Here is a 23,574-nt window from a genome sequence, read left to right on the forward strand (position 1 = left end):
TTGGATTCTATACCCTTTTCTTCTTAATATATTGATACACAGATCTCCTGCGTATTTGAGAAAAAAATCTCAACATTGCTTTGAAACAAAAGTTGTAGATCTAGTTTTTATATTTCCAATGGCTCGGGTTTGACATAAATCTGGTCAGTAGTTTAGGAGCAATCGCCATAGCAGTGCATCTGCCCTGCTAGATTTATTCTGTGCAGAAATATGTTAATTTTATTTTCGACCAAGATTATAGACATGGCGACCTACCTGAAGAAAAGATGTCAGGAATTTTCTGTAGATGTCTAAGATGTATTTATTTGCTACGTTTGGTTTCTACTTGCTCTAGTTTAATTTTTACAAAAGCTAATTCACACTCTTGGACCACTTATTCTTTTCATACACGTTGTGACAAAACATGGCTTGCCACAGTTGTGGCAATCAATAACCAAAATTAGTTGCATAACAAACTATGGCTGACTAATGTGAGGTGTGGTAATATTTAGACGTGAACCAATCATGCCCTAAGTATCGTATAAGGCTCCTCGATCCAACTGATCGACCAAGTTGGAGGGCTGACCCCTGACTGCCCCTTCTATTATGTACGACGCTGGTTGTTTGAGATTGTTAAGTTTTTCCGTCAGCTTACTAGTACTTACTATATATGCAGTAATCAGAAATATTGGAAACCGGATTAAACAAAACTTGAACTAATGAACAAACGAAAGCACTTCAAAATCATCTCCATTGTTGTAATTACAAGCAGACTGATTGCATAGCAGAGTTCAGTAGCACACAATGTTATAGACGAATGATGAGCAGTGGCTGCAAGTCCATTCATTCTAGGCATTCGATTTGATGTATGCTGGTTTCTTTGGGGTCAGTACCCTCTTCTCTCCATTGAGCATCAGAAGAACATCTGCCATGGTTGGACGGTCTCTCCACTCATGCTGAGCGCACAGCAGTCCTAACTTTATGCATCTTTTTATTTCCACTAGCTGAGATTCGCCAAACAGTAATGGATCAAACTCCTTTCTTCGACCTTCAAGAGCCTTCCAAGCCTGACAGTATTAAGTATTAACAGATCAGGAACACTGCATTATATAATAGGGTCTTCTCTACAGGAAAACATATCTAGTGTTACCGTGTTACCAATTCATGGCAGCACCTCTCAAAATGGATAAAAAATACACCAGATCATGGATGCTGCAAGCTAACATTTATCAATATTTGAGCTTGGACAAAATTATATGCAATAAGAATTCCCTGCCTCATTGCACAATTTTTGTTCAACTCAAATTTCTTACATAAGCTTGTGATAAACAATAACAGATCCATGTTGTGGTTCATGTGAACACATACCCATTGGTGTAACCGGAATTCTCTAGGTTGGCTACTTCGTCTGCGGATACCACTGACGGTCTCAAGAAGAGTGATACCGAAAGCGTACACATCATTCATCGTTGACACGACACCATCTGTCAGATATTCTGGAGCTATATACTGACTGATCATTTAAATGAAAATGAATGACATCAGAAAAAATAAATAAATAAGAATGAAAGGAAAAAAACCTGAGTAATGGAAATCAACATTTGAGGGATGATATCTTACAATGTTCCGGCTGTGATGATATCGGCTTTGAAGATATCACGGCTCATCTGATTAGCACTCAGTACTTTGGCTACTTCAAAATCAGTAATCTTAGGATTCATATGGACATCCATGACAATGTTGGTTGGTTTCAGATCCAAATGGACAATGTGTTGCTCATGTAGGTAATTTACGCCCTGAGCTATCCCCTCAATTATCTGGATCAAGGAGGACCAATCAAGTTGGTGCTCTACAAGATTTCACAAGGAAGTAACTATAGCAAAAAGTTAGTCGATAAGCAACCACAAGTTGGTCAGGAGGTGAATTGTACGATAGATATATCAACGGAGATAAACATGCCTTGGGAATGGATAATATCATGCAAGGTTCCCTTTTGTGCATATTCTTCGACCCAAATGTATTCTGTTTCTCTTTTTGGGCCCTTTCTGCCTTTCATCCACTCCACAACAGGTCCAACCTCATGAGCATATCCCAGAACTTTGATGATATTTTTGTGCTGAAGCTTTGAAGCAAGAAGAAGTTGCTCGTATGTGTAAGCCCAACCTAAGCGAGGTGCCCAACGAAATTTCTTGATGGCGATCACACTCCCGTCATTTAATACACCCTGGTACAAGATATATTCATGTTATTATTTTTCTTTCTTAGAACGTGGTGGAGAGTTTTGTATTTTTGCTTCAGGGGAAACAAAAAGACCTGTACTTTAGGCAAATGTTAAATTTGTCCCCTGAACCTGTCGCTGAATTTAAGAACTACCTGTCATGGCACAACCATGGGCTGCTAATTAAGAATAGCTAAATACAGTAGGTTCGGACTGGCCTGTGCCTACTTTTAATTGGGTTGAGGCCATGTAAGTGTTATATGTGCTATGGAGACCTGGTTAACACTATCCCTGCTACCCTGCTGCTAACATTTCAATGCTCCTCTGCGTATCCCTGCTACCCTGCTGCTAACACTACCCTCGAAGTTGAATACCAGATAATCAACCTCCTTAACTTTCAAAACTGGATAAAATATCCCTTGAACATTTCAAAGTAGTTTCTTGTATGGTTTTGCTGATGTGACGGTGGGGCCAAATGTGGTGCACTCTCTCTTTCTCTTATATAAAAAAATCATAACATTTTTATGAAGTCAGATAAAGATAAACTTTTTTCAAAATTGTGGAGCTCAAGCTTGACATTTTGTGTCTCTTCAGATCTTTGTCATTGGAGATTCTACAATAACAATGATAATCTAAATAATCCATAAAATGGAAAACTAGGCATATGAAGTACCTTGTAGACAGTAGCTATGCCACCTCGGCCAACGATGTTGCTGTCTAAAAATCCATTGGTTGCGGCCGTCAACTCAGAGAACTTGAACTCTCTAAAGGTTATTGCTGTGGAAACAACACATACTATGAAATTCAGATTTGGATTATGCGAACATAAATGAACCGTGTAGTCATAACATTAATTTATAGTAGAAGTCACAGTATTGTCCTTTGTTTTGGAAGGAAGAAGCCATAACATTCAGTTTGAAGCATCAGGGGATAAACATCGATATATGTCGATTTAGTATTTCGCAGCTGTATGGTGTGTCATTCTTTCCTAAAATTAAACACACTACACGATGCTATGTGTCTGCGTCCATCAATGCGTGGCATGTGTCTCGGCTTGACAGGTTGGTTATTTTTTTTTAGAAAGGACGGCAAAAGATTTTGCCGCGGATTTTATTAGACGATAGAAAACGAAAAAAAAGCAGATTTACAAATATTTACAGGCCTTAAACAACCATTGAAAAGCTACCATAACCCGGAGCTGAACTACTGCTGACAGGAAACGAAAAGAAACCTACACAAAAACTGAACACAACTCGGCCACAGCAGAACAGAAAACAGAAACCCGGCTACTAAGGAGAACTTAAATTTCAGTACCAGCTGCCCTTGGCGCCATAGACAGGTTGGTTATTATTAGGGTTATTTTCTAACTAGGAATAAACCTTCATATGAGCCGCACCAAGCCAATAGAATGTCTCAACTCTTACAGAAATAATAGGAGCGCTAAAGTGGACTCAGAAATGTGGGAATTAGGTAATTTTTGAACATTATGGACTCCTAGAAATTGGAAAAAGAATACAGTATCCTAACGGGATCAAGAGGGTTGTGAAAAATTTAAGTGACAATGCCTTGTGTGCTAGTGAATTTTGGAATTAAAATTACCATGTGGTCAAATTTCGATCTCATGATAGTAGATGATACACATAAGGAATGAGACACCTCAAAGTCAATAGAAGAGCTCCATAAAGTTTTTCATTTCCCTCCATAAAGTTTTTCTTTTCAAAAAAAGCAAAGAAAAGAAAAGGAAAAAAACACATCCTATTTATCCCAGTGAGCACCTTCAATAGACTTAGTGCTATTTACTCACAGAATAAATCAAAGAAAATGCAAAAACACCTGGATGTTTTTGTCTTTTTGTCAGAATTTCTATATTATTTATCTCGTTTTTCTAACCACCGTGGTGGGTGGGTTTGTATGACATTTTATCAGTAAATATATGGCTGACAAAAATTTGCCAAGGATCCGATAGATCTTACCTACTAAGGGAGCAAGCAGGGCCTCACCTTCTCCTAGGACGTTGTTCTCCTCACCGTTCTGTTCAGATCTGGTATTATTGCCATTATACAGCAAAAAACAATTTTTTTGTTAATAGTATAGGAGAAAAGGCTATATCTTAGTACGTACTTGATCACAGTGCCACAACAAAAGAGGGATTTGCGTGATATATATCTCACCTAGCATCCTCAGCTGAGTCGCTGTTATGGGATATCTGTATCAGTCCGCCTGCATCCTGAAACAGCATGACAATTGATCTTTGTTACTCCCTGGACGACTATACCCAAATACGAACTGGAGTAGTATGCATGCAGTAAAACTGGGACTGCGAATGCGGTGCGTGAGATTCGAACCCAAAACCTCTTGCCTCATGCGTAGCTTTCTTACCAACTCAACTGCACAACACATGTGACAAAGTCCTGGGCGCTCTCCTTTTGAATTCACCTTTGGGGTACCTTTAGTCCTGGGTGAGAGACATTTAGTCCTGGTTGGTGACACCAACGAGGATTAAGGTTGGAGAACCTTTATTGCGGGTTGGTAACACCAATTGGGACTAAATGATGACTTTTAGGCCCAATTGGCGTTTCCAGCTGGGACAAAAGGGCCTTCGGTATCTATGAAATTTAGACCCAGGACTAATACTCATATTAGTCCCAGATCCCAACACAACCGGGACTAAAGAAGCGAAACCAAAAGTTGATTCTCTGCTAGTGGCCTTTATTTACATATATACCATTGCTGAAAATTAAACTTGCTGTTGAACTGAACTATGCTTCAAGAACAAGCATTGATATATACACATGAAACCTCGTCCATTTCAAATTATAAGATGTTTTGACTTTTTTAAATACGTAACTTTTGCTATATATTAAAAAAACCAAAACATCTTATAATTTGGAACAATGGAGGAAGTAGATAATAGATCCCCTCCCTCCCCTCTCCACTTCTCTAAGCAGAACAAGGGGAATATATGTATTGTGCCGTACCTCCAGTGGTTGTGGCCGAGGATAAGCACCACCGAAATGCAGAGTCAGCAGCATGATGGTGGTGTTGGCGTTGATGGCGAAAGACGCCAGCATGACCTTGTTGGAGATATCGTCCTTGACCTCGCGCAGCTTCCTGGAGAGGCTCGCCGCCGTGATGAGCCGGTGGACGGCGCTCCGGCCCCTCCCCTGGCAGGCCGCGACGAGGTCGAGGGCGCGCCCAAGCGTCTCCTCGAGGTCCTCCAGCGCGCCGCTCATGGCCGGGTTGTCGTCGTTCAGCATCCCCGTCCGATGCAGGTGCGACAGGATGGCGCTGAACCTGAGCACTCGCTGCCTGATCTCTTGGCACACCTCCTCGTTCCGGCGAACCGTGTCCACTGCCTCCTTGATCCTGAGCCCGATCTTGACGATCTTCTCCACGCTGGCCACCGGATCAGCCATCTCCGGCTCCGACAGCCCCCTGGCCGGATCTCCTGCTAGCTAGCCTCACGTACGATGCCCACGGGTCGGGCGGTAGGAAGGTTTTTTTCCTGCTCCGACGACTCCGAGCATGACTCCCTACACTACTCACACGTTATTTTTGTTAGGCCCTGTTTAGTTCCTAAAAATTTTCACCTCAAAGTGTCACATCGAATCTAACAGCACATGCATGGAGTACTAAATGTAGACGAAAAAAAACTAATTGTACAGTTGGATGAGAAATCGCGAGACCGAAACTTTCAAACCTAATTAGTTCATAATTAGACACTAATTATCAAATACAAACGAAAATGCTACCGTAGCCGAAACCAAAAAAATTTCGCCAACTAAACGCGCCTACTGGTTTCCAACGAAATGACAGAACACTCGCGCTCCAGCTAGTATACAATATTGCAGTCACTACTAGCTAAACACTCATGGGTCATGGCGATGTTTCTTTGCAAGGAAACGAAAAGCAAGTTTTCCTTGTCAGCCGTGAAGGGAAGCCGTGTCGGGTCCGGGTAAGTCAAACCGTGTGGCACTATTCTCGAGGTCGTAATCGAGATGTTTCCTGTTCGGGACCAGGCCACGTTATGCTAGGCCTCGTTTAGATTGAAGAAAATTTCAACCCGATGAATAGTAGCACTTTCGTCTTATTTGATAAATATTGTCCAATCGTAGACCAACTAAGCTCAAAAGATTCATCTCGTGATTTCCAACTAAACTGTGCAATTAGTTATTTTTTTTACCTACATTTAATGCTCCATGCAAATGTCCAAAAATTGATGTGATGGAGAGAGAGTGAAAAAACTTGGAACTTTGAAGGTAACTAAACAAGGCCCTACTAGTCAAGGCACGACTTCTTAGTGTGTATATGTCGCCTAACATGCTCTGTATCTATGCGTCTGTTCCACTTTGGCTCAGCCATCTCTTCTCGAACTTGCTGTGGAACTTCTCTATCTTTGAAATAATAGATTTTTTAAATGACTCTGATTGACCTCACAGATGATCTGGTGGCCTAATCACTATGTAAAAAAAAGCACATCACAGACTTGCTGTGGAACTTCTCTATCTTTGAAATAATAGATTTTTTAAATGACTCTGATTGACCTCACAGATGATCTGGTGGCCTAATCACTATGTAAAAAAAGCACATCACAGACGCGTGTTCAGGCACAGCGCGTCTGCCATAACGCGTCTTTAATAAGGCGCGTATGTAATAATCACATACTATAGACATATGTTACCAATACGCGACTGACAAAAACGAACACGCGTCTGTGATAAGCCCTTCACAGAGACCGGTGAGTATCTACACGCGTTTACAGTAAGCTCTTACTGGAGACGCGTGTTACCAACACGCGTCTGCGACAAGATTAAGACACGTTTGTGTGAAGAACCATATCTCAGACGCGTGTCTGTTATTTGCGTCTGTAGTAAGAATCCTACTAAAGATGACATTTGTAAACGCGGCTGTGTGAAGAAACATAGTGCCGACGCGTGAGCAATACACGCGTCTGTAGTAAGAATCCTACTACAGACAATATTTGTAAACGTGTCTGTGTGAAGAAACATAGTGCCGACACGTGTACAATACACGCGTCTGTAGTAAGGATACTACCTACAGACGATGTTTGTAAACGCGTCTCGTTAGATTCATCGGCTCAATGCTTTACACCGATAATATCCACCTAGCTGATGATTTTACTTACATCTGCGTGCATTGTACTTGTCATCATAAAATCAATCGCAACCCACGAGCTTTATAGTCCTTAATAGCCGATTTCTTCGCGTATCGGCTGTTTAGTCGATTTTTCCCGTCTGGCTGCTCCCAAAGCGGCAAACTTGGAACTGTCTGGGCAAGACCGGCATGTTCCACCTTAAATTACTGATAAACTTTTTCTCCTTGTCAATTGCAGGTCAAATTGACTGGCACACCTTCAGGAATTCGCAGGGTCAACTAGTCTTGCGTTGAAGCCAAGCGGATCTCCAGCCTTGCTCCATCAAGCAGATTCTTCCGGCTTGCTGTGTGCTAGGCGCATTGACACGTTTTTGCGCCGACACCCGCCTCGTAAAATAAATTTACGGAGACAGTCGCAAAATAACCACCTCCTCAAATCTATTTACGGAGGCGGGCATTCCAAAAATGGTCTCCATTTTCGGAGGTGGATCTCTTAGGAGGCCAGCCTCAGAAAAACGGCCCAACGCCCATAGAAAAAACTAGAAGGCCTGTTACCAGTGTTGCATATATATACGAACACTTAGGCTTAGGGTTTCTCATTCCGCACCCCTCACTCTCAGACTAGGCGCGTGGCGCAAGCTCTCTCTCTCTCTCTCTCTCTCTCTCTCTCTCTCTCTCTCGGCGCTTTCTCTCTCTCCCAGCGCTCTCTATCTCTCTCCAGGATCTTTCTCTCTCTCCCGGCGGGCGGCAGCGTGGGGCCGGCCCCGGCGGGCGGCGGCGGGGGACCGGCCGGCCCTGGTGAGCGACGGCGTGGGGCCGGCCTTGTCAAGCGGCGGTGAGGGCCCGTGCGCGCTCGGCGGCTGCGGTGGTGGCGGCCCCTGGCACCTCCTTCCGCGTGGATCCGGCGCAGGGCAAGCAGCTCTCCTTCGGCGCGGCCGTCTCTAGGCAGGGACAGTGTGGATCTGGCACGGGGCAGGCGGATCTCCTCCGGCGCAGCCGTCTCAGAGTAGGGTGGTGTGGATCTAGTGCGGCTGTCTCCGGGCAGGGGCAGCGTGGATCCAGCATGGGGCAGTGCGGATCTCCTCCTCCAGGGCGTATCTGCTCTCCCGCGGCCTCCCTCCCCCTTCTCTGGCAGATCCGACGAGCCGCGACATAGATATGGCGAGCGGAGCGGCGGCACGTGGATGGGCTCGACGGGCCCATAGATGGGCTTGCTGGGCTTGTCCATGGGTTTTCTTATATTTTTATTTTTTATTTGATTTACCGTGGTGGGCATTTGAACCATCTCGGGAAAGAATCCATTAACCGTGACCTTTTGTCCAAGGCAGTTGTGATGCCCGCCTCGGTTAACCTATTTTGCCCGCCTCGGTTAAGTTTACTGTAGTAGTGACTTTTGCTTCTTCTTACTTCTTACATCAATTGAAAGTGATTCCCGTTTATAGAGGAAGACACTAAATGGATACAAGTTGCTACAATATTTGAACCCTTGACTTCCTTCCTCTTCTCCATTTAGTTGGCCACCATTCAATTTCTCTTGTTCATATTGTTTCTTGGACTTTGATTCACAACACTCCCGCTTGGCCAATTATAGGTCATGTGTATGCCTCATTAAAAACTCCCCCCAAAAACCTAGTGGGAAAAAAGGGTAGGAGAAAAGAGTACATCCCATACATTGTTTACGCTGCACCTGCTGCCTCGTTAAAAACCTTGAATGAGAAAACCCAGTGGGAAAAAACTCATCAAGGGAAAAAAGAGTACAACAGTTGATCTCTGGTTCAGGTCTTCAGGACCGACTCATGAGCTTTAGGATCACGATCATGAGCTATGGCTTCAGGGTTGGCCTCCCCCTAAACCCTGCAACTCTCTAAGTCATCTCATACCTCTTCCACGGACGTATTTGTGGAAGCTAGAGGCTGGCAGAGATTTTGTGAATAGATCTGCTAGATTTTCACATGATCTAGCTCGTAGGATATTTATCTCCCCACTCTTTTGGAGCTCATGGGGGTAAAAGAATTTTGGAGCAATATGCTTTGTGAGATTGCTCTTGACATAGCCCATATGCATCTGCGCAACACAAGCCGCATTATCTTCATAGATAATGGTGGGGGTGTCGATGATGTTCATACCACACGACTTCTGGATGTGGTTAATCATCCGTCGTAGCCAAAAAATATTCTCGTGCGGCTTTGTATAGAGCAATTATCTCTGAGTGGTTGGTCGGTGTGGCAACCAGGGTCTGCCAAGAGATGGTTGCACCACCACTGAGGAACACAAAACCAGTCTATGATATGGCATTATGGGGGTCAGACATATGGCTAGCATCAGCATAACACACCATATTAAATCCCCTTTTTTAGGAAACCACAACCCAAGGTCCTGATTGCCCTTTAAATATCTAAGGATGGTTTTCACGCCAACCTAATGCCTTTTGGTGGGGGCGGCACTGTACCTGGCCAACAAGTTCATTGCAAATGCAATATCTGGTTGTGTGCAATTTGCGATGTACATTAGTGCCCCAATGGCGCTGAGGTATGGAACTTTAGGTCCCAAAGTTTCCTCATCCTCTTCCTTGGGTCGAAACAGATCCTTATCTGTTTCCAATGATCGAACAACCATTGGGGTTTTTAGAGGGTGGCACTCGCTCATATTGAACTTTTCAAGTACCCTCTTCGTATAGGTGGACTAGTGTACAAACACTCCTTCAGGGAGGTGTTTGAGGTGCAGGCCCAAACATAACTTGGTTTTACCCAAGTCTTTCATCTCAAACTCCGCCTTGAGGATGTGCTTTGTAGTCCCGATGTTCAGATCATCAACATAAACTAAGATGATGCAAAATTCATCATTAGATTTCTTTGTGAAGACACAAGGACAATCATCATTATTTGTGTAACCACTCTCTAGGAGAAAGTTACTCAACTGGTTGAACCACATCCTCCCAGATTGTTTCAACACGTACAATGACCGCTGTAGGTGGACGCTGAACATGTTTTGCAGTTTTGATTTAATCGAAGGATCTTGAGTTCTTCAGGGACTCTCATATAGATTTTTGAATCAAGTGACCCATACAAATATGTGGTCACAACATCAATCAACTGCATTTTTAAATTCAAGTTAGTTGCCATAGATATGAGATATCAGAATGTTATGCCACTCATAACAGGAGAGTAAGTTTCATCATAATCGATGCCGGGTCTCTACATGAACCCTTGTGCCACAAGCCTCGCTTTGTATCTTACCACCTGACCATATTCATTCCTCTTCCGGAGGAGGATCCATTTGCATCCTACAGGGATGACCCTTGGAGGTGTTGGGACTGCATGCCCAAAGACCTCTCATTGGTAAAGCGAGCATAGTTCTGGCTCTATTGCTGCTTTCTATTTGCCCCAATCTGAGCGCTTCCGGCACTCTATCATGGACTTCGATTCTGGATCTGGATCCATTGAGTCAATTTTTGAGGCGAAATATATGTCGACAATAGTGGTCTTTCTATGATATGACTCTCCTGACTCCACATAATTAGTGGTGATATCCTCATGATTGTTCTCTCACTCATCATGAGTTCCCATAACGATTGAGCTAGGGCGTTCCGATCTTCCAATGCGATAGTGTACGCACAGCGCATTGGGATTTTCCATCTTCAGGATGGGGTCCTTCAGGGACCATCTCAACTTCAGGTTGAGTTGCCTTTTTAGGGGCATTCTCAATTTCTAGTTGAGCTTCTTCAACTAATTCCTTGAGTCATGCAAGTGGCTCAGGTCCTCGTCTCTACGGACGTCTCTACGGAACCTTGTCCTAGGCTCCTGGAGGTCTACCCCTCTTCCTAGGATTAGAGAAGACAGCAGAGTTGGTAACCTTCTGGGGTACCTATACTCTCTCTGGCGCATTTACTGTAGGTATATGTGACCTTGTCACTGAAGGCATCTGGTAGTTCATTTGCAAGGCTTTGCAAATGTATAATCCTCTGAACTTCTAGTTTAGACTCACTGGTGCGTGGATTTAAGGATTGCATCCCAGTTGCATTCCATTCAATTTCCCAACATTCTTCTGGATGTATATCTCCCCCTAATGCTGGGAAATGGTCTTCATTGAAGACACAATCAGCGTATCGAGCCATATGAAGATCCCCAGTCATAGGCTCCAAATACTTGATTATGGACGGTGTCTCATAACCAACATATATCCCCAACTTCCGGTGGGGTCCCATTGATATACATGGGGTGGTGTTATTGGTACTTACACAACACAGCCAAATATACCTAGATGGGAAATACTTGGTTCTTTCCCATGCACCAGCTGTAAGGGGGATGTGTCATGATATACAGTTGCCCTAAGTTGGATTAGTGCTGCAACATGCAACACTGCATGGCCCCAACAACTAGTTGACAGCTTATAATTTTGCAACAACGGCCTGACAATCCACTTGATCCTTTTAATCAAGGATTCAGCTAGACCATTTTGTGTGTGGACATGTGGTACCGAATGCTCTACCTTAATGCCCATGGCTAAGCAGTAATCATCAAAAGCTTTCAACCTGAACTCACCAGCATTATCCATCCGAATGGACTGAATGCAGTTATCAGGGAAACTTGCTTTTAGCCTGATTATTTGGGCAATGAGCGTGGAGAAAGCAATGTTTCTAGTGGACAATAGGTCCACATAGCTCCATCTGGTAGATGCATCAATTAGTACCATAAAGTACCTAAATGGGCCCGACAAGGGCTAACTAGGTCCACAAATGTCACCTTGTATCCTTTGCAGTAACACAGGTGACTCATCCCTAATCTTCAGGAGAGATGGTCTAGTGATTAGCTTCCCCTTTGCACATGCAGTGTATGGGGGTATTAACCCCTATACCCTTACGGCTAAGCTTGGGCCGGCCCGGATCGGTGGGTCCGGTCCACCAAAAGACAACGTGCGGCCCAGCCAACCTGATTGGAGTCCCGCACAAGGAGTCAAGGCGGATTTGGCGATCAAGCAAGATCCTCGTCGGTTAGAATAGGAATCCTTATCCGGCCACATATGGCAATTGTAACTAGCTAGGATTAGTTTCCAGATCTATAACCCTGCCCCCCGGACTATATAAGGCGGGCAAGGGATCCCTCTAAAAAATATCTCTCATTAATATACAGCAATACAAATCAGATGCAGGACGTAGGTATTACGCCTTCTTGGCGGCTGAACCTAGATAAAACCTCGTGTCTGTCTTGCGTCACCGTCTTGTTTGTGGCTTGCGCATCTGTCTGCTGATAATCTACTACCTTGGGCATACCCCTAGGTAGACTGCTGACCATATTTCGTCGACAGTGGCGCGCCAGGTAGGGGGTGTGCGTACTGCTCTCCAAGCAAACAAGATGGTCATCATCTCCGGCTCCATGGCTACGCCGAATGGCCTCACGTTCACCGTCGGCCAGATCACCTGGACCACCGGCTCCGATGACTTCATCGCCATGACCATAGAGGAGGCGTGGATTCAGTCTACGCCGACCACTACTTCACCTGCATCGGCTACGGCTCCGACCACGACGGATATGGCTCCGACCACGACGGATACGGCTCCGACCACGATGGATCTGGCTTCGACCATGGTACATCTGGCTCTGACCACGCCTACATCATCTTCAGCCACACCGACAACCTGTCATCCGCTTCCCCGCTACAAAGGGAAGCAGATCGACAACACCGACCTGCTCGACTCCATCGATCGGGTCAGCACCAAACTCGCTGAAACCCTAGCTCTGGTAAGTACGATTCAAAGTCAACCTAATGAGCAGGTAACCGCTCCCCACAACAGATCTACCCGACCAGCTCGGACTAGTCATCCTACATGACTTGGTACAGATCTTGTGGTCATATCTACTCCTAAGGGGCGCTCCGCTCGTCACCGGCCAGCCTTCGCGACGGGTCTCCATCTCTCCGGGTACGAAGCCTCGACGGAGAACCACCAGGTCTAGCCCTATGGCCTGTGAAATGCTGCCTCCAGCTACGCGTATAACCTACAGCGCCGCTTGGATCTATGTCCTATACACCGACCTCGGCCGAAGCCACGCGACTTCGTCAACATGGTTCGGATTGAAGATTATCAAGAAGGATCCGTCCATACAGTCCAAGAGGGCGACTCCAGCTCCTCGTCTGGCATCGCATCTAATGCATCTGTCCACATCGAGCTTCAGCATCACGAAGATGAAGGCGTCAAATATGATCTGGATCTCCTAGACCACGCCTCGGGCTTCTCACAATTTCCGTCTTTCCCGCCAAGACGAGGGGATTTGATCCATGCTGTCAGTAATGATGAGCCCCCAGCAGTTGGCGAAACAGAACAAGAAAGGACTGCACGCGAAGCACGCAATATTGACCGGTTTAATCACCGACAAATCGAAGCTGAAGCAGACTAGGAGGCACGACGCATAAGGGTCCAGCCACGTGACCTCAATGATACTTTCGATAGGGTGGGGGACAAACAGGTCTTCAGGACTCCAAGTGCCAACGTAGCCGTCGCCATGGTGACAATGCAATGGCTACCCAATACCCCGGAAACTCAAGCAGTTCGCGATGAAATACAAGCCTATCTGACGGCTGCTATGGCCCAGACCGCGGAGATTGTAAACCAAGCTCGGGCTCCATCCGTCTCAGTCGAGTCAAGCCACAGCCGCTAGCACCCAAGTCGCTCACAACCACTCAACCAACGTGGCTCGCGCAAGAACGACCCATCAGATGACCGTCAAGGCGGAAACGGTGGCCATGATGGTGGCCAGGATGACAACCGCCGTCGGGATGACAACCGCCGTCGGGATGACAACCGCCGCTGGGACAACCACGACAATCGCCGCAATAACCACGGTCGCAGGGCTAATCTAGATGGCAACCGAGATCGCCGTGATGGCAATAACGATCTCCGCCATTACCTCGGTGGACGTGATCTGCGCGCTCGCATCAACTAGAGAGCCAACGATCGAGCATCCCACGAAAGTTATCACCGTATGGAATATGACACTGCCCATGGCCCACCGGGTTTGAAGCAGTTTACTCCACACCTTCGCCAAGTCATATGGCCCAAGAATTTCAAGCTCGAGAAACTTCAGAAGTACGACGGCAAGGAAAACCCCGAATTATGGGTCATGCTCTACGAGACTACGTGCAGATCAGCCATGGCTGACGAGCACATCATGTCTAACTATTTCCCAGTTGCTGTTAGCCATGCAGGTCACCAATGTCTGGTCAGCTTGCCGGCGAACTACTTTGACTCTTGGCAGGAGCTCAAGCAAGCCTTCATCGACAACTTCATTGCTACTTGCGAACAGCCAAGCAACAAATACGATCTGCAACGTATTCGAGATTGAAAGGATGAGCCACTGTGCGAGTACGTCCGGCGCTTCTCGGAGATGCGCATCAAGGTCCCATCAATCTCCGATAACGAGGCAATCGAGGCTTTCGTCACTGGCCTCCGCTTCCACGATGCCCTAAGGGACAAGCTCCTCCGCAAGAGACCTAAATCAGTCACAGCGCTCTTGGCCACCGCTAAAAAATATGCGGATGCCGACGATGCTAAAAAGATCATTGTTGAAGAAGCTGCAAGGGTTCCACGCTCCGACCACCCCCCACACTACGACGATTACCGCGGCAATCGTGGTCGGAACGACAATTTTGACCGCCGCAACTAGCGCAATGACTCCCACGACCACCGTGACCAACGTAATCAGCGGCGTAACCGCCGTGACAATTACAGGAGCAAGCGTGCTCGGGAAGACGACGGCGAGGTCAATACCATTAAAAAGGGTGGCGGATGTCGTAACTACGAAGATGACTATGCCAAAGCATTGAAGGGGCCCTACCAGCTCCATCCTAAGTCAAACCATACCATGGAGAATTGCTGCGTCCTCAAGACTATCTACACGCATCAACAGGCTCCTGATACGTCCGACAAGCCTAACGACGTAGGGGAACAGCGCAACAAGGATAACGACAACGACGATGCAGACCCTCATCATAAATACGTCAAGCCAACTAATTGTGTGCACACCATCATCGGCGGCAAAGTGTCCATCGAGACCAAACGAGAACGCAAGCTGCTTGCCCGTGCTTGCTTGAACGTGGCAAACACCGACAACCTTCTCACCGATCCACGGCTCCCTTAGTGGTCTCACCGTGAAATCTCCTTCAGCAGAAAGGACCAATGGGCCGCAATACCTGAGCCAGGGTGTTTTCCCCTGGTCCTCGATCCTTGTATCAACAAGGTTCAGTTCGACAGGGTACTGATCGATGGCGGCAGCTCCATCGATATACTGTTCAAGAACAGCCTGCCTGCCCTGAAAATAGCTCAGGCGGATCTTAAGCCGTACGAGGCACAGTTCTGGGGTGTTCTCCTCGGACAGAGCTCTACACCTCTCGGGCAGATTACGCTACCTATGCAGTTTGGGACCCCAGACCACTTCCGCACCGACTACGTCAACTTCGTGGTCGCTGACTTCGACGGCACCTACCATGCTATTCTTGGTCGACCGTCGCTCACCAAGTTCATGGCCATACCTCATTACATGTATCTGGTGCTCAAGATGCCTACCGAGAAAGGAGTCCTAACCCTCCGAGGCAACATGTACGCAGCTTACACCTGCGAAGACGATAGTTTCAAAATAGCAGAGGCCCACGACCTCTCTATTCGCATGGCCGAGACCATGCTTGACGCTAAGAAGACCTCAGCCGACCACCTGGAGATCCCAGAGCTCGAGGCTCCATGCAAGAACATCAAGTCCAAGGAGCACAAGGTGATCCAGCTGGTCAATGGCGATTCCAGCAAAATGGCCCTTATCGGGGCCAACCTGGATCCCAAATAGGAAGACGCGCTCGTCAGGTTCTTGAGGAGCAACGTGGATGTGTTCGCATGGAAACCTGCCAACATGCCTAGTGTACCTCGGAACCTGATCGAGCACTCCTTGAATGTCAACAGCAAGGCCAAACCTATCAAGCAGAAGCTATGACGGTTCGCTCGCGACAAAAAGGAGGCGATTAGGGTAGAAGTTACACGGCTTTTGGCAGCCGGATTTATCAAAGAAGTGTATCATCCGGAGTGGTTAGCCAACCCGGTTCTTGTACGCAAAAAGAATAATGAATGGAGAATGTGCGTTAATTACACTGATCTCAACAAACACTGCTCTAAGGACCCCTTCAGCTTACCTCGCATAGACAAGGTCATAGATTCAACTATCGGTTGCGAGCTCCTTTCCTTTCTCGATTGCTACTCTGGTTATCACCAGATCGCTCTCAAAAAGGACGATCAGATCAAGACGTCTTTCATCACGCCTTTCGGCGCCTACTGCTACACGACTATGTCATTCGGGCTCAAGAACGCCGGGGCTACCTACCAATGCGCCATATAGGCCTGCCTCACAGATGAGATAAAAGACGGCCTTGTAGAGGCCTATGTGGATGATGTAGTTGTCAAAACCAAGGAAGCACATACCCTTGTTGACAACCTAGAATGCACCTTTGCAGCCCTCAATACATTCCAATGGAAGTTAAACCCAAAGAAGTGCATCTTTGGTGTTCCTTCTGGTATACTGCTGGGCAACATCGTCAGTTACGACAGCATACGCCCTAATCCGGAGAAAGTCAAAGCTGTCTTAGACATGAAGCCCCCCAAAAAGGTGAAGGATGTCCAAAAGCTTATCGGATGCATGGCTGCTCTCAGCCATTTCATATCAAGATTAGGAGAAAAAGGACTACCGTTTTTCAAACTGCTCAAAGCATCCGAGAAGTTCGAGTGGTCGGAGGAAGCAGACGCTGCCTTCACGCAGCTAAAACAATACCTTACATCACCTCTGGTCCTTACTGCTCCCAGAGAAGATGAAACTCTCCTACTTTACATTGCGGCAACCAATCGGGTGGTCTCCACTACCATGGTGGTTGAGCGCGATGAGCCGGTCCACGCCTATAAGGTACAGCGGCCAATTTATTTCATCAGTGAGATACTCAACAAATCCAAGACTAGGTACCCATAGATTCAGAAACTGCTCTACGCCATACTGATAACATCCCAAAAGTTGAGACATTACTTCGATGGATATCGTGTGGTGGTCATGACCGAGTACCCTTTGGGGGACATCATTCGCAATAAGGATGCAAACGGGCACATCGTCAAATGGGCAATGGAGCTATGCCCTTTCTCCTTGGAATTTGCAAGCCGTACTATAATCAAGTCTCAGGCACTCGTCGATTTCATCGTCGAGTGGACAGACTTAAGCACGCCTGCCTCTCCGGGATCCAACGAGTATTGGATGATGTACTTCGATGGCTCTCTCAACATTGGTGGTGCGGGAGCAGGAGTCCTTTTCGTGTCACCATCCAAGGAGCAGCTCTGGTACGTCCTCAGGATTTATTTCCCAGCATCTAATAACGCCGCCGAGTATGAAGCATGCCTGCATGGTTTACGCATTGCGGTTGAGCTTGGTGTTAAACGTCTCTATGTCTACGGAGACTCAGCTCTGGTCATCAACCAACTCAACAAGGACTGGGACACGACCAGCGAAAAGATGGACGCATACTGCAAATCAATAAGAAAGCTGGAAGGTAGGTTTTATGGCATCGAGTACATACATGTGGTCCGGGACAAGAACCAAGCAGCAGATGCGCTGTCAAAGTTAGGATCATCCTGAGCCAAAATCCCACATGGCGTATTTGTCTAAGACCTGCTCATGCCTTCCATCGAAGAGGAAGATTCCACGGCAGACAAGCCTCCAGACCAGCAATTGGTGGTTACGGTTCCAGCGTCGAGCACCATCGAGCCACCCCCGACCACTCATGAGCCCGACTAGAGAATACCTTTCATCAAGTACTTAACAGATGGCAGCGGTTATACTGATCAGACAGAAAACGAGCGCCTGATGTGTCGCAGTAAGCAGTATCTGCTCGTCGATGGCAAGTTATGGCGCAAAAACGCAAAGGAGGAAATCTTGATGAAGTGTATAACCCAGGAAGAAGGCGAACATCTCCTGTACCAAATCCACTCTGGCTCCTGCGGCAATCACGCGGCTTCAAGAACACTGGTCGGTAAGGCTTTCCGAGCAGGGTTCTATTGGCCGTCAGCAGTAGCCGACGCAGAAAAGCTAGTCCGCCACTGTGAGGGTTGTCAGTTCCTCGCCAAGAGAATCCACGTACCAGCACATGAGATCCAGACAATACTAGCCTCTTGGCCCTTCGCATGCTGGGGACTGGATATGATCGGGCCCTTCAAACTGGCTCCTAGGAAATTTACATGCGTCTTTGTGCTGATCGACAAATTTTCTAAGTAGATAGAATACATGCCTTTGGTACAGGCATCCTCAGAGAAGGCTGTAACGTTCCTCGACCAGGTCATCCACTGTTTCAGCATACCCAATAGCATCATCACTGATCTGGGTACTCAGTTCACCGGGAACGCTTTTTGGGACTTCTGCGATGAAAGGAGCATAGTAGTAAAATATGTCTCAGTGGCGCACCCTAGAGCTAATGGACAAGTCTAGCGGGCAAATGGCATGATCTTAGACGCATTGAAGAAGAGGATGTATAGAGAAAATGACAAAGCTCCCGGAAGATGGCTCAAAGAGTTACCAGCCGTGGTCTGGGGCCTCAGAACTCAGCCCAGTCGTAACACCGGCGTCTCACCATACTTTATGGTTTACGGCGCTGAGGCAGTCCTCCCACCAGATATAGCTTTCAGATCAGCATGGGTAGAGAACTTCGATGAAGGCAAGGTCAATGAAGTATGGGAGCTAGAAGTGAACAGCGCAGAAGAGAAAAGGCTCGATTCTTGTGTACGTACGGCCAAATACCTTGCTGTTTTGCGCAGGTACTACAACAAGAACGTTAAAGAGCGGTTCTTCGTGGTCGGGGACTTGGTCCTGAAGTGGAAGATGAACCAGGCTGGTGTCCACAAACTCGCAACCCCATGGGAGGGACCCTTCATGATCAAGGAAGTCACACGACCAATGTCTTACAGGTTAGGTCACCTGGACGGTACGGACGTACCAAACTCGTGGCATATCGACAAGCTTAGACGTTTCTATGCTTAACTACTGAGATATGTACTCCTCTTGTACTTTCGATTTACTTCAATAAAGCAATTATGATTTCTCCGACCACTCTAATGTGTCACTTCGAATTTTATGGTTATTCTAACTAAGCCAGTAAAAGCCGACCGCCACTCCTTCTATGGTTTTCGGAGCAGGCCCTATCTCTGGTTCCTCCCAACATGTGCATGGGATCTGCTCTCTACGTTACGGGTGATCGGCAGGTCCCCCTTGGTTTGACTTGTCCGCATCTACGTGTGCACAGGTCATCATACCTCACACTCCGACCACATGCCAAACTAGGGCCGCACAAACTTTTCAGGATGATGTGTCGAGCAAAATGGTACAACTAAACAGAACGTTAACATGTTCTCACTTAGTTACACCAACATAAAGTTTCAAGCTTAAATACGTTTTATACAAAGCAAACAAGCTTATAATGATATACAGTTACATTATTACAAGCTTGCCTGAAGAGGCTCAAGTTTACAATAACACAACTATGTCCTCCTTCTATAGCTCTAAGCCTATTACATTGGCTGGTCGGGGCGCGTGGCACTTACTGCTCGCCGCTTCCGATATCCTACTCGAGTCTCAGGGACTCTTGTGCTAGTCGAGCTAAAGGGGATGGCCCCGCCGATGCCTGGCTGGTCGAGACCGCAGGCTTCGTTGGTTGGCTTGCAACTGATGGCGTTTCCAGTTGACTTGTCAATGGTGTACCCTGTACAGGTGCTGTCCCACCTCCACATAGGTTAATGTCGCCAATTATCTTTGACGACAAGTCCAGCTGGGCCATCCAAAGCTCCTCCGCCTTGTCTAGGTCTACCTCCTTCGAGTACCCAGCCTCCAGGCGCTTGAGATCGATCAAGGGGTAGTGAGCACGCACCATGCTTAGCACATGTGCACCCGTGTACTCACCTGCCTCCTTCACGAACTCTTGGAACCAACCCCATGCCTTTCGGCACCTCTCGACCTGTCCGAGTTGCAGCGTCCTAGGCACTTCCTCTATAAGTGCTGGGTCGATAAGGTCGAGGATGGGCAAAATGCTAGTTGCCACCTCCTGGCACCGGTTCTTCCATGTGTCCCGGTCCTCGGTGGTCTCTAGGCATCGTGCCTTCCAGCCATCACGATCTTTCAGCACGGCCTCCAGATGTCTCTTGGCATTTACTTTCAAAACTACAAACTGTATAAGGCATCAGAATGTAATGGCACGACAAGGTAAAGCGAGCAACAGAATGAGCAAGGTGGTCTAGAACACTTACTTTTCAGTTCCTCCTTCATTTTGGTTGTACGGTCACGGAGTTTAGACTGGTCACGCGCCAGTTTCTCGTTGTCCTCCTTCAGGCGACCACACTCTACGGTCACACGGCTATTTTCCTCTTGAAGGCATGTTACTTCAGCTTCTAAGCCTGCATTACAGCTGTTACCACCAACAACGCAACAAAATGTGTCATACACTTGCTGTGATAAAATGACAACTTACTTGTTTTTTCCCGCTCTTTATTATTGAGCTGGCCGACCAGGTTCTGGTTCTGTGCCTCTCGCTCTGTCCTCTCCTGGTCGGCGGCTTCAAGTTGGCGGCGCAAGCATTCCACCTCGGCCGCCAGTTCTCTATTATTCACCGTGATCCCCTCAATCTGGTCGAAGCACCTCTTTCGGTACTTTGCAGTCTTCATCAAGTCCTGCATATAGACAAGCTAAGTCAGATAGTTCGACTACATAACAGGGTCAAGTGGTCAAACCAAACATACTTGGACTTCTGTCACCAGACGCTTTGCCGCTCGTTCAACTTTTAGGGTCTCTTCGACCTCTAGGATTTCTTCGTGCATAACCCACTCGTCGTTCCACCAGCGCAACACATATACATGTTGTCGCTTATCTTGGGGACGGCCTAGGACCTCTTCTACTTCGTCCTCTTCAGCCTCCTGTTCAGGGGGCGGCGCTGGTCTGGAGTCTGCAGTCTCCGCGACCACCATGGCTTTTCCACGAGCCGTTGCATCGGCTAGCGTGCTCTATGCCAACTCCGGTTGCTGCTCCTCGCCTTGGACTAGTTCCCTTGGCGCCAAGGTACCTGCTTTAGTAGGGTTCGTGCTCGTGCTCAGAGCACTTGTACTTTGCTCGGCTGTCTTCTCGACCAGCTGCTCGGGGACTGACGTCTAGTCGCTCGTCTGTTGAGGTTCCGGCGGAATTTCTTCTATAGGTTCCTCTACAGCCGGCTGCTGAGCAGTTCTTTCCGCCACTACTAGCGAAGCCGTGCCACACCCGGCTAGCTGGTCGGGATTTTCTGTGGACGCCGACCTAATAAACTAGAGAAAAGTTTAGAAGACAATAGTATTCAATACAAATTATAAGCTTACATCAAAGTTACAGATACTTACAGCTTGGAAGCGTGGAATGATGTGGCGAAGGAGCGTCTCTTCGACCGCCCCTGCTCCGCGTGCTCGGCAGGTTCCACCGGATCTTTTTCCACCACCGGTACAGGCGCCGGGGTTTGGTGCTCGACATTTCCTCCACTTGTCCTCTGTGTTGCAGTGGTCGGTGATGCGATCACTACTGGCACAGAGGAGCCACCCTGCTCCGTCGACCCCACTTGTCTCCTCCTCTTTCGAGGGATGAGTTGGAAGATGTCCGCATCCTCTATTTCATCGTCTGAAATGGGGAAGATGGCCTGGCGGCGTTTATTAGCAGCCGGTCGCTTGCCAGCAGCTCTGGCTGATGCATCCTCCACAACCTCGAGTGCCGCCCAGTGGACATCTTCGGTCCTGGCACTGGTCTTGGCGGCTGGGCTGGTAACTTGTGGCCAATCCACACCAGGGGGCGGAGACACGAACACTGCTACCCGGTCACGACCATTACTCTGGGAAACATAAAGGAAACAACAGTCAATTTTTTGTTACAACAAAATTCTACAGGAACAAGAAAGCATCATTTACCTTTGGGGGAGGTCAGGCCAGCTTGAAGGCGTGCTCGATGTCGTTCAACCTGACATAATTGGGATCGGCTAGGTTGAATAGCTCCCCAATCCTGGCCTTGATTTCTATCTTGTCGAGCGCCTCTTTTCTGGTCCTCGTGGGATCTGCGCTACCCTGGTACTCGAAGCCAGGATGAACCCTCTTCTGGCAGGGTTGGATCCTTCGACTGATGAAGTTCCCGACCACGCTTGGACCATCCAGCTTTCCCCACGGGATCATCCCGAGCAGTTCTGCGATCTGCTCTAAGTTCTCGGGTTTCTCCGACCAGCTGTTCTTCTTCTCTGGAATCAACCCCACATCGCACAGGGTGATTGTGTTTGGCTCTTCGCGGATGTAGAACCACTTCTTGTACCATTTGTCCAGCGAGGTGTTCCAGGGGCAGTGCAAGTACTGGGCCTTCATACCATCACGTAGATTGAGGTAGACACCTCCGGCTATCTTTGAGCCGCCGCTCCCTTTCTTCCGCAGATAGAACATGTGGCGAAAGAGGTCGAAATGGGGTTGGAAGCCACCATAGGCCTCGCAGAGATGGATGAAGGTGGAGACAAGAAGAATCGAGTTGGGATGCAGATTGCAAATCCTAATCTTGTAATACAAGCAGAGACCCTGAAGAAAAGGGTGCACTGGAACCCCAAAACCCCACTTGAAGAAATCCTCGAAAACCACAATCTCACCTGGTTGTGGATCAGGGAAGCTTTCTCCTTCCGGCGCACGCCATCCCGCGAGTGCCTTGTTGTGGAGCACTCCCATGGCGATGAGATCTTCGATGGTCTGCTCATTGCTCCTTGACTTCCACCACTCCTTCGCCATGACTCCGCCTTTCTTCTGGGCATCTCTCTTTGCCATTAGTCTGTCCTTACTAAGGGGGTGGATGCGGTGGTGAGGGGATTGGTGATGATTTTTGGAGGAATAGGGTTCGGCAAGAGGAAGAAGAAGGTTGCGGCGGCGAATGACAATGGGGATTGGTAAAAGTAACTTACCAGATCTATATTATAAATAACAAAGAGCTCCGTCGTTTCGTCCGCCCGAGATTCTTGGGAGACGTGCACACGCGCAGCAGACGGTTGTTCACACAACCTCGAGATCTATGCCAATAAATGCGCCCCTTCGTTACAAGTGTACACGCCTCTTTGTTGATAGTGTAAGAGGGCCCACACTGACGCACCTCCATACAGGTGCCAAGCGACTATTTGCCAGAAAAGAGCAAGAAGACAAAGTGACGTACTATACCCATCTGCTTTTCTGACCAGAC

At 47.5% G+C, this 23,574-nt stretch overlaps 1 protein-coding gene across 2 annotated transcripts; it reads right to left on the reverse strand.

Annotated features, from left to right (window-relative positions):
• Window positions 1–706: 706 nt before the first annotated feature.
• LOC136482943 (cysteine-rich receptor-like protein kinase 44) lies at window positions 707–5,743 on the reverse strand. Of its 2 annotated transcripts, none has more exons than XM_066480088.1 (8): window positions 5,176–5,743; window positions 4,369–4,424; window positions 4,198–4,238; window positions 2,871–2,974; window positions 1,939–2,203; window positions 1,600–1,828; window positions 1,348–1,492; window positions 707–1,046 (listed from the first exon to the last, which is right to left on the reverse strand). In XM_066480088.1, exons 1-8 carry the CDS (start codon window positions 5,611–5,613, stop codon window positions 828–830), a joined length of 1,497 nt encoding a protein of 498 aa, XP_066336185.1. In that variant the 5' UTR covers window positions 5,614–5,743; the 3' UTR covers window positions 707–827. The 2 variants fall into 2 exon arrangements, with proteins under 2 accessions (XP_066336185.1, XP_066336184.1); XM_066480087.1 differs by having other exon boundaries at window positions 4,171–4,238.
• Between the last annotated feature and the right edge of the window lie 17,831 nt (window positions 5,744–23,574).

Source organism: Miscanthus floridulus, chromosome 9 (assembly GCF_019320115.1).
Source record: "Miscanthus floridulus cultivar M001 chromosome 9, ASM1932011v1, whole genome shotgun sequence".
NCBI lineage: Eukaryota > Viridiplantae > Streptophyta > Magnoliopsida > Poales > Poaceae > Miscanthus > Miscanthus floridulus.

What these genes read in the sequence shown, in the direction of transcription:
- LOC136482943 (XM_066480087.1), bottom strand. Translation starts at nt 5,613, where the DNA reads ATGGCTGATCCGGTGGCCAGCGTGGAGAAGATCGTCAAGATCGGGCTC. An exon ending in CTCGGCCACAACCACTGGAG is followed by an intron (nt 4,425 to 5,175) that starts GTACGGCACAAT and finishes ATGCTGTTTCAG; the next exon opens with GATGCAGGCGGACTGATACA. An exon ending in GACTCAGCTGAGGATGCTAG is followed by an intron (nt 4,239 to 4,368) that starts GTGAGATATATA and finishes CAATAATACCAG; the next exon opens with ATCTGAACAGAACGGTGAGG.